General features: G+C 38.2%; 1 protein-coding gene across 3 annotated transcripts in view; it reads left to right on the top strand.

Annotated features, from left to right (window-relative positions):
• The window catches only part of LOC106720595 (PH and SEC7 domain-containing protein), a 28464-nt gene extending 17848 nt beyond the window's left edge, over positions 1 to 10616 (top strand). The window contains exons 6-20 of one of the 3 annotated variants that reach the window (XM_045678844.1): positions 77 to 193; positions 2280 to 2388; positions 2904 to 3034; positions 3508 to 3618; positions 3898 to 4025; positions 4616 to 4977; positions 5581 to 5756; positions 6030 to 6223; positions 7136 to 7343; positions 7912 to 8066; positions 8361 to 8487; positions 8811 to 8912; positions 9021 to 9165; positions 9648 to 9788; positions 10200 to 10616. In XM_045678844.1, coding sequence (XP_045534800.1) covers positions 77 to 193; positions 2280 to 2388; positions 2904 to 3034; positions 3508 to 3618; positions 3898 to 4025; positions 4616 to 4977; positions 5581 to 5756; positions 6030 to 6223; positions 7136 to 7343; positions 7912 to 8066; positions 8361 to 8487; positions 8811 to 8912; positions 9021 to 9165; positions 9648 to 9788; positions 10200 to 10319 — 2326 coding nt within the window. In that variant the 3' untranslated portion in view covers positions 10320 to 10616. Of the gene's footprint in view, positions 1 to 76; positions 194 to 2279; positions 2389 to 2882; positions 3035 to 3507; positions 3619 to 3897; positions 4026 to 4615; positions 4978 to 5580; positions 5757 to 6029; positions 6224 to 7135; positions 7344 to 7911; positions 8067 to 8360; positions 8488 to 8810; positions 8913 to 9020; positions 9166 to 9647; positions 9789 to 10199 lie in introns of all 3 variants that reach the window. The other 2 variants (XM_045678843.1, XM_045678842.1) reach the window with 2 other exon arrangements.
• The last annotated feature ends 1294 nt before the right edge of the window (positions 10617 to 11910 follow it).

Genomic DNA, 11910 nt, shown 5'->3' with positions numbered 1-11910 from the left:
AAAAAATATACGACACCTTTACAATATAAATATGATAGTTATAAAGCAATATTAAGGATGGAAAATTTAATATTAGATATAATTCAACGCCGGCGTCGCCGAGTGAAAATCGTCTTGCGGCGCGAGTCGAACTGGCGCAGCGGCACAACTCCTCGCCCGATACCGGTCTCGGTACAGAACACGCCAACAAGCTGTAAGTCACTGTAGCTCTGCGACTCTATGTTATCCTGGTACAATATATTTTAATTCGAGCTAGTTTGTCACATTTTAAGGCTTAACTCAATATATAATCATTGAATTTGTACATACATACATTACATATATAGAAAAAATATAGGGTCCTGTGATACGAGATAAATATAAAGTAATTTAAGTATAATAACTCGAGCAAAGCCGCAGTAAAAATTAGTACTATACAGAACAAAATATATGTACTTAAATACTCTTTCATATATAGAGATCGTGTTGGAACACAGAATGCGTCATGAGCACTTATCAAATCGCGCGAATGTGGGAAATAGAGCGTTGATTAAATTGTTATCCGCCACCCCACGCACCAAACTGATGTTTAATCAATATTCCTTTGTTATTAATAGTTCTATATGTTTAATTCAAACTGTTTACCTTTTGTGAAAGGCTATTTTCAATAAATTTTTATATTAACTGATTTTTAGTGGCCATTTCACGAATGTTTGAGTGTGACAGTAAGCTATTGAAAACGATGAACACAGAGATAGGGACATACAAAAATATTCTACGATTAAACATCAGTAAAGTTAGTAAATATTAGGTCCTTACATATGAAATTGGCGTTTTTCGTACTGGCCATTTTAATCACGAATTTCTCCTCTTTGGTAAGGAATTCCAAATTCAAATTTGTACAGCTATAGACTCATGTATTTGTGGTTCGATGACCGTCATTCATTTGTTTTTTTTCTCCTGTTTTTTTCTGTTTGCGTCACTCATTTTACAAAATGGAAAACTTAAAATATCGCATTATTTACGAGTACGAGTTCCGCCGTGGCACTAGTGCTTCAGAAACGACTCGAAGGGTGAATGATGTGTATGGCGGTCGTGTTGCAAAAGAAAACACAGTTCGTTTTTGGTTCAAACGTTTCCGTTCTGGAAATTTCGATCTGCAGAGCAAGCCCCGTGGACGGCCTGAGACTCAAGTTGTTAATGAAGAGTTGAAGGCTATTGTGGAAGCGGATCCATCGCAAACCACGTCCGAGTTAGCTGCAGGCTGCGATGTTAGTGATAAAACTGTTTTAATTCACTTGAAGCAAATTGGGAAGATTAAAAAGCTTGAAAGCCTCACGAATTGACTGAAGCAAACCGGCAAACGCGCGTCGACTGTTGCGTTACATTACTAAACCGGCACAATAATGAAGGTATTTTAAACCGAATCATTACCTGTAATGAAAAATGGGTTCTTTACGATAATCGGAAGCGCTCAGCGCAATGGTTGGATCCTGGCCAGCCAGCCAAATCCTGCCCCAAGCGAAAATTAACCCCAAAAAAGTTACTTGTAAGCGTTTGGTGGACTAGTGCCGGTATTGTTCATTACAGTTTTCTCAAATCTGGCCAGACTATTACGGCTGATGTCTATTGTCAGCAATTGCAAACCATGATGGAAAAGCTAGCGGCTAAACAACCTAGGCTGGTCAATCGCTCCACGCCACTGCTGCTTCACGACAACGCTAGACCACACACTGCGCAACAGACGGCTACTAAATTAGAAGAGCTTCAATTGGAAAGTCTAAGACATCCTCCGTACTCCCCGGACCTTGCTCCAACAGATTACCATTTTTTTCGAAATTTGGATAACTTCTTGCAAGGGAAAAAATTCAACTCCGATGGGGCAGTCCAAATCGCCTTCAAAGATTTTATTGATTCCCGTCCGACTGGTTTTTTTAGTAAAGGGATCAATGAACTACCTATGAGATGGCAAAAGTGCATAGAAAATAATGGTTCATACTTTGATTAATTAAATATATTATATTAAAAAATATTCGACTTTTTGTTCCTCCCATACAAAACGCCAATTTCATATGTAAGGACCTAATATTATAAATGCGAAAGTTTAGATGGATGGATGTTTGTTTGAAGGTATCTCCGGAACGGCTCAAAGGATCTTGATGAAATTTGACACAGATGTAGAACATAGTCTAGAAGAACACATAGGCTACTTATTACGTTTTTTTTATACCGCGCATACGGAGTCGCGGGCGACAGTTAGTATTTAAATAATTTGAATGTAACGTAGCATGTTATTGCAGTTTCATATCTCAGCCGGCGTCGCCCGCGGGCGGCGGGCAGGCGGCCGGGGAGATGACGTCGCGAGCGCAACACGTCGTGCGAACATCGCGCTCCGAGGACCATCTTCAGGTATAAAAAAATTATTATATTCCTTATTTCTAGACGTTTTTTCGAATTAATGTAACTGCATTTGTCTTTTATATCAATCGTACTAATATTATAAATGCGAATGTTTGAACGTTTATAATTGTTGTGAAATAAATGGATGTTTGGTAAGGTATCTTCAAAGCGACTGCATAGCTCTCACTGAAATTTGACACAGATGTAGAACATAACCTAAAAGAACATATAGGCTATTAATTAAGTTTTTTTACTAATTCTTGACAAAGTCGCGGGCGACAGTTAGTTGTTAATATGTATATGTAAAATCTTTATTTTAAAAACTGTATTTTTTTGTCTTTTTGGTCGCTTAAACAATAATTGTCCTATTAAGGCTTAAAAAAAGTAATATACATTTTTATCTTTGATATTGTCGACTCATTTTTTTCATTTATAATATCAAAGGTTTTTTAAACCTGTTTAGTTACATTTGTATAGAACAGTGGTAATGTTCTAACAAACAGTATTTCAATGTATTCCAGAAGGAGTCGTCTCTGAGTGCGGTGGCGGTGGACATGGAGGAAGATGTGACGTCATCACTGAACACTCTGCTCGACGCTCGTCCAGACTCCGCCACGCCTGGACCACGATCTGACAGCGATCTGGAGAGGGACAGGTGATACAGATACTTTGCCATTCAGTCATTCATTCACTCAGTTATATTTACCTTAATGTTTACCCTTGAGTATTTGTTTAAATAGGTGTTTTTAAAACATGTATTTTAAATAACAAAATACTTATTCTTTACTTGATATTTCAATATTATAATTAGACTCGCACCTTCATATCATCATCATCAGCTCACTATGTCTCCACTGAGGGGCTTGTAACCTACCCCAAGTTAGGGGTGACTTGGCTATAGTCAAGCACACTGACACAGTACGGGTTGACTTCACAAATATCATTTAATTACCTTCATATATTGTTGGTTTAATGAATTACTCACTGAGTCATTAATCAATCAGTCACTAAGGGACTTTCTTGAAGTTTATTTTCCCATTCTAAAACTTCATTTAATTATTTTAATTGCGACTAGTAAGCTACTTGTTAAGTATTGTGATATTAAATTTATATATTAAATTATGTCAGGATCGTTTGGACATACAATGCGCCAGTGTCGTGCTCGTCTGAACGCACTCAGTGCAACGGCTCCGGCGCCACATCAAACTCCACCTCAATATCAGATGGCATCTCACAAAGGTATTATTATAAGTTTACTAGCTGTCGTTCGCGACTCTGTCTGCGCGGATTTAAAAAAAACTTTATTAGTAGCCTATGTGTTCTTCCAGATTGTGTTCTATATCTATACAAAAATTCAAAAATAAAGAAAGAAAAAAAAAAGATGTAATAAAAAGATATCGATGAATGACAATTCATCACTCCTGCCAACCCTACTGGGTTGTTTAGGCGTAAATGTAAGGATAAAGAAACATGACCTTTTTTTACCCACATTACATATATACTGTGTGTGTTTGTCAGGTCGTCGTCGCCCGCGTCGCCGACGTCGGTATCGTCGTCGGTGATGTCGTCGCGCGCCACGCCGCCGCATCGCGCCCACCTCCTCTCTACATCACAACACTCGCAACACTCGCACAGACCTATCAATGGTAATGTACTAAAAAAATCCTTATAACAATGTAATGTTTTTATTCTAAAAAAAAATATTTTTAATTCACTAAAAACCTTAAACAAAAAAAATTTTTTTTAATGAATAAACTTAAAAACTACTGGCAGGATATCAATTGTCTTTGCCAATATACTTGTATAATACATCGTTTTTTTTATTGTTATAAAAGGTTTTAAAAAATAAATATACACATACCAAGCCAAGGACTGGCCACTGTAATGTATGAATGAAAAAAATAATTTCAATACTGCTAACTCACATCACAATTATGTTATATATATGATTTATATATATACACATGGTGATATTATAGCTTTAATTAGGACAAGTTATAGTGTTAGTACAAAAAAAAAAACAAACAAAAAAATGGGACCCATCTGCAAGCACTTCCTTTCGATTAAAATAATTTTTATCAAAATCGGACCACCAGCGGCGGAGATTCGCAGTAAGACACATAAAAAAAAAAACAGTCGAATTGATAACCTCCTTCTTTTTGAAGTCGGCTAAAAACAGATCCTAAAATAAAATAAACCAGTTAATATAATTTTGAAATAATATTTTACTCAACAGGTGATATGAGCCTATCGGAAGCAGTATCAAATATATCTAGTCCGGACTACCAAGACCAGGACGATATGTTTGACACTGGTCGTGACTGTCCCCGGATGGAGTTGTCAGATCCGTCTGACTCTGACTCCACGATACTGGTGTCAGAACCGTGTCACAAGCGTGCCAAGTCAAATTCGTCATATTCCAATGATCCAGACAGTGATGTGACACTAAATGGTGAACACAAAGACTATAGAATAGTGATACAAGTGAAAGGACCTGACAAAAGTGTTAATTCAAGTGATAGTGTAAATAATAATAATAATTTCACGCAAAATGGTAAAGATAATGGATGTAATTCACCCGAAAATCAAGGTTATCAGGTGAGTTTTAAAACATATATTTACTAGCTTTTACCCGCGACTCCGTCCGCGCGGAATATAAAAAGGAGGGGGGGTTATGAAAAATAGATATTGGCCGATTCTCAGACCTACTGAATATGCACAGAAAATTTCATGAGAATCGGTCAAGCCGTTTCGGAGGAGTATGGCAACGAAAACTGTGACACGAGAATTTTATATATAAGATTATGAACCTTTAACATTTCAAAAAATACATTGTATTTATCTGTGACAAATTTTCATATTTGAAGCAAAAATATTCTATAGACAGAAATTTAAAAAAACTATATGTGTTTAGGGTTTGTAAACTAATTAGTCAATACGTTTTTGAAATTAACAGATAAATTTCTATTGTTGTTTTGAATTCTATAATGTTGATAAAGGCTTTTAAGGCAAATAAGAGATTTATTTGATACCGCACGGAATTAAAAAAAACGTAATAAGTAGTCTATGTGAAGTAGACTGTTCTATATGTGCTAAATTTCATCAAGATCCGTTGAGCCATTCTGGAGATACCTACAAACAAACATCCATCCATCTAAGTTATAATTTTATATGTAGTTATGGTGTGGTGTTGTTTACTAGGAGTTGGGTAGCGGTTCTGACATTGGTTCTGATGAGGGGTCAGACGGGGACTCGCTGCACTCATTTCACTATAGTCCCAAGGCTGTGGATATACCCTCTGCGGAGCGACTTGCCAAAAGATTATACCACCTCGACGGCTTCAAGAAGTCTGATGTATCTAGGCATTTAAGTAAAAAGTAAGTATCTAAGTTGCTAAAAGTTAGTTATAAACTGAAATCATTTTTAAATTGCTGTGAGTTTGCATTGTGGTAAAACTTGTAAAAAAACATTTGTCTTAGTATTTTTTGTGAATTTATTTTTAATCTGTTTTTAACATAGATAAACATAGATTTCCACAAAGAAAACATAAGTATTAAAACAAATTATCATTGAATTAATTCTCTTTGAACAACAGATTGTGTTCATGCTTCGTCAGTGGAAATCCAAGTGAAATATTTGTTGTGTGGCAGTAACGAGTTCTCTCGTGCGGTGGCTGAGGAGTACGTGAAGCACTTCTCGCTGGGCGGGGCGACGCTGGACGAGGCGCTGCGGCAGTTCCTCGCCAGGTTCGCGCTCAGCGGCGAGACACAGGAGCGAGAGCGAGTCCTCGTGCACTTCTCACGCCGCTACCTCGAGTGTAACCCCGGCACATTCAACTCACAAGGTACTATATATACACAATACAACTGACGTACTAACATATGTTCGTTTTTTTATATCATAAGGTGGCATACGAGCAAACGGCCACCTACGGATTCGCCGAAATAGCAAGGCGACCGTTGACCATAGACATCCGAAAATGCAGATGCGTTGTGCCTACCTTTAATCAACGGAGAAGGGGACGCACATAAAGAGGATATTTCTCTTTCCTATGCGTCCCCTCTTCCGCCAAATTCACTTCCCCTTCCCATCCTTTCCTAATAAGAAAAGGGTGGGAAGGGAAAGAGGACTAAAATTAGGCCTCCAGTACTACACTCATGAGACGAAACGCGGAATTACTTCCACTTCACGCTTGTCTTCTGTGTGGTCGTGGTATTTCACTGAGCGAGGCCAATTCGTGCACCCAACAAATTTTGTTGTTGCGAGATCTACCACTGTAAAAATGATATATGATAATAGAGATTATGAATTGTAACCAGTTGGGAAAAAAATTCTTACATTAAATTCTTAATTTAAACACTGAAGCCGTCACATTTGATGGTCAAATATTAACTGTTTTGCGACTGAAAAACAACAATTTATGTCATGTATTCCTTGATGTAACTTACAGATATTTATGAGGTCAACCGACCCGTACTACCGTAGGTTCCTACCTTCAGATCCTTCTGAGCACCTCAGTGGGGATTAATATAAATACTAGCTTTTACCCGCGACTCTGTCCGCGCGGAATAAAAAATAGAAAACGGGGTAAAAATATCCTATATGCGTTTCCTGGTTCTAAGCTATCTGCCCACCAATTTTCAATCAAATCGATTCAGCCGTTCTTGAGTTATAAATGGTGTAACTAACACAACTTTCTTTTATATATATAGATATAGATATAAGATTTGATGTTGAATATATGTATTGTGCGCAGACGCAGTGCACACGTTGACGTGCGCTATAATGTTACTGAACACGGACCTGCACGGGGGCGCGGCGGCGGGCGGTGCCGCATTCCGCCGCATGACTTGTGCAGAGTTCATCGACAACCTCGCAGATCTCAACGATGGTGATAACTTCCCGCGCGACACACTAAAGCAGCTCTACCACGCGATACGCACTCAGCCGCTGCAATGGGCACTGTATGTATATACGCAGGATGTATCGAAAGATGATACGTCCTACTGTTAGGAAGTGTTTACACATACATGTTTTCCCATCGTCAGCAATTTTATAACCACGCGTCACAATTCACACAAACCAGTTCACATTTGGTCACCATATATACCGCATGTGCTCATTACAGGATGAAAACCGAAACTATGCCGATGTATCAGCACAACACTAGACATACAAAAATATCGTCCCCTCACTACATCTATCTGACATTTGGCTTGATAACAAAACCGTGATATTCACTCCAAACGATTTTAAATAAAATTGTCTAAAACTACTTATGACATTGTATATTTGAAACGAAGACTTCAACCATTCTTTAATTTTTATTTTTTATTAAATCAATGCAAACAATATTTTTCGTTGAGTTAGTTTGAAAAATAAAAATATTATGGGTTACGATTATTTACTTGGTAGCCAACAAGATTTATAATGAAGTTAACTTATCTAAGAAATATTAATACAGAGAGATATAGTACGATACATAAAAACATGTTTAATTTTTTTGTTATTACATTTAATTATTTGTTATAGTGACACGGAGGCGAACCAAGCGGCTACGACGGAGCAACGTACAGCACCAGTTGGCAGCAACCCATTCCTCGATGTGCCAGACCAGAGCCGTGCTGTAGAGTACAAGAAGGGATACGTCATGCGCAAGTGCTGCATCGACCCCAACGGGAAGAAGAGTAAGTTATCACAACACACACTACCGATTGATAGTTCTCAGAAAAGAAAGGAAAAAGATGGTGGGAGTGTGAAGTTAAATGGAAACTTGTGTGAGATAAAAATACTTCTACTTCATACTTGTAGTCTGTGAAGTCGTTTAAGCAATTCTCATGGTTAAGAAATTAAATTCTACTTGTAAATTCATACATAATTGCATTGTAAATAATGTAAAATCTTGTTAAAATTAATTATGACTTTTTGTTAAATAAATTATGTTTTTATCAAATAAATATAATCAAGTTTGTATTCCCCAGCTCCGTTCGGTCGTCGCGGCTGGAAGATGTTCTACTGCACGCTGCGAGACCTCGTCCTGTATCTGCACAAGGACGAGCACGGCTTCCGTCGCAGTCAGATGTCTGACAACCTGCACAACGCTATCAGGTCACTGCACGACACAACACGTCACGACACGACATATCACGACACAACACCACACAACACATCACGACACGACATGTCACGTCACGTCACATCACGACACGACACGTAATGACACCACACGACACGTCACGACACATCACGACACGTCACGACACATCACGACACGACACGACACGTCACGACACCACACGACACGGCACAAACGTCACGACCCACAAACATATTGCAACCGCAACTAGTGCGAGCCAAACTTTGAGTAGACTCTGGAACATTTTTTTACACTTTTGTTATAGTCTATACAATATGATAATTATCGTTTGCAGAATACATCACGCACTGGCCACCAAGGCGACAGACTATACGAAGAAACAACACGTATTCAGATTACAGACTGCAGATCAAGCGGAGTATTTGTTCCAGACTAGGTGAGACTTACTGAATCTCTTAAATCAATCAGCCGCTTCTATTAAAGCTTAGATAAAATAACTTGTAACGTTTGCGTGTAATATTAAAGTATAAGTAATAATTTGCAGCGACTCTAAGGAACTATGTTCCTGGGTGGAGACGATAAACTTTGTATGTGCGGCGTACTCAGCACCACCACTGGCTGGCGCTGTCGGCTCACAGCGCAAGTTCCAGCGTCCCCTGTTGCCCTGTACGCACACCAAGCTCGCTATGGTCAGTCTTTAACACAAATAATTACTCAGTTGCTTTTTAAATTTATGTATAATCTCTAACAAATACTCTTGTAATAACAGTGGTAGACGCCAGCAATAACATCAGTTGCACGAATTGGTCGGGTCCACCGGTGAAATACCACGACCACAAGGAAGACTGGCGTGAAGTGGAAGTAATTCCGCGTACAGTCTGATGAGTGTGGTGCCGGAGGACTAATTTTATTCCTCTTTCCCTTCCCACTTTTTTCTTATAAAGAAAGGATGGGAAGGGGAGGTGGATTTGATGGAGGAGGAGAAGAATTGGAAGGTTAAATATTCTCATTTTGTGCGTCTCTTCCTTCGTCGATTGAGGGTAGGCAATGCATCTGCAATTGCGAATGTCTATGGGCAGCGGTCGCTTCGCCATTTCGGTGAATTCATGTAGCCGCTTGCCCGTTTGCCATCTTGTAATATAAAAAAAAAAACAATTTGTACGTTTTCCAGCGGGAGCAACTTGCTGACCACGAGGAGCGTGCGGCGCGGCTGGAGGAGGAGTTGGCGGCGCTGCGAGCTGCGCGCGATGCTGCGCACACACATGCGCACAACGCACACTCCCGCGACAAGGACCACTACCTCGTGCACGAGGTAAATACATTACGTACACGTGTTACTTCTTACTAATGTTATAAACTAGCTGGCTCCCGCGACTCCGTCCGCGCGGAATTAAAAAAACATAATAAATAGCCTATATGTTCTACATTTTTGCAAAGTTTTATCAAGATCTGTTGAGCAGTTCCGGAGATACCTTCAAACAAACATCCATCCATCTAAACATTAACATTAATTTATACTATTAGTAAGATATCTAGAAGATATCTCTATGCTGGACGATCACATAGATAGACTATTTTTTTAATTCAGCGCGACTTTAAGTATTTATATATCATTCATGTCCAAAAGGTCAGACAAATACTATAGTCTTTTTTTGGTTGGTTATTATTCTTCTTCAATTCAATTTTGTTACTAATTGATTTAAGCAAATACTATTTGTTTCAGATAAAGAGGTATCGTACGTACGCGTACGTGATGCGGGCGCGTGCGGGCGGTGCGGGGGCGGAGGAGGCGGCGCCCGCACTGCCCGAGAGACCGCACCCGCACCCGCAGCCGCCACCCTGACGCGCCATGGCGGTGTTCGCCGCCTGCGTCCTCTGATTGGTCTGCGTCCCGCCCCCGAACACGCCCCCGACCACGCCCCCGAACACGCCCCACGCGCCACAGGACACGCCCACCGTGCAACATTACTATCGTATATATGACTAACCTACGTCTTGTTTCCTCTGTGAATCCCTTTGCTTACTGCATTCTGTTTTCCCGCCGCTAAATATTCACAAAATTGCACAAACTCTGTGTTCTATTTTTACTACAGTTTATAGTTTTAACTGAGACCCTTTTATGACCAAGCCCAACTCTTAACTACCTATGCAAAAGTAAGAAAAAAAGATTAATTATAAATTAAAGAATATCTTTGATGAAAATTAAGATGTAATCTTGATGTATGTATGTGAATTAAAATTAATTTCTGTGTATTGCCCCAAAAATTATGCTATTTGGAACTTTAAAATTTATGATAAGTCTCGTTAAATGATGTAAAAAAATCTAGATTAGCTTAATCTAGATTTTAAGGATATTAACTACTACGAAATTTATTGGTATTTCAACGACTAACGATTTGCCCACCGCAAACTGATTAGCGTATTCTTACGCAATGTAATGTCTAGAGTCTTAACTAAAAGTAAGAAGTACGTAAGAAGATAAATTAAATATGTACGCAGTAAGAACTAAGTAATTTATTTCTATCTATTAAAATACAGAAAATTATTCAATATCTTTAGGCGATAAGGAATATTAAAAAAAATTCATTATTACTTCTAACTGTAATTGATAATGGGAAATAGTTTAAAATTTTAAAAAAGGTCTAAAGTATTTATAAGGTAGCGTTTTAACTATAAATGCAAAGATGGCGGATTGTCATATTGCATATTAAAAATGGCCGCCTCGAAAATTACTTTTTCTCGTTTAGACTCCGCCGAAAAGACTGAATAAGATACTCAAACGACATTCCATTGCCAATTAACGAAATTAAAAAAAAACACTTAGTTCTGAGCAATATTTAATTCCGTGGACTTTGTAAAAAAAAAGTGAAAAATATTGTTATACTTTTAATTTTTTCGACATCGGAATCACTACACTAATATTTTAGTTTAAAAATTACCACTATTTTTTTTATATTTTTTTTTTTTAATTCGAAGCCTTTTTCAGAATTTAAACCATAGCATTGGAAAATAATTAGAAAATCGGTTTCACATTGTTCTTATATAATAAAATAATACATACTTTACGCGTTTCAACAACATGATCATTTTAAATTGATAAAACTTTTAATAAATTAGATGTAAGTTGAAATAAACTACGCTACATTTCGATATCGATGTAATCGTATCAAATATTAAATTAATTGGTAAAAAAAAAAATCGATACTTTCGGTTTTATGAAATACTAGCTGTGCCCGCGACTTCGTCCGCGTGAAATACTGTTTTCGTTAAGCATTTTTTTTAAGGATTATTATTTTACTTGACCGACGTGCTATGCATTGATGTATGGATGTAGACATAGAGATAGGTGTGCCACGACCGCACAAAATGTAGGTGTTTGGTCTCTACCTATCCCTCTGGGTTACGGGCGTGAATTTAGTTGTTGTTGTTGTTGA

The sequence above is a fragment of the Papilio machaon genome, chromosome 8 (assembly GCF_912999745.1).
Source record: "Papilio machaon chromosome 8, ilPapMach1.1, whole genome shotgun sequence".
Taxonomy (NCBI): domain Eukaryota; kingdom Metazoa; phylum Arthropoda; class Insecta; order Lepidoptera; family Papilionidae; genus Papilio; species Papilio machaon.
Note: the sequence above shows the minus strand (reverse complement) of the source record. Positions and strands in the feature narration are given on the sequence as shown.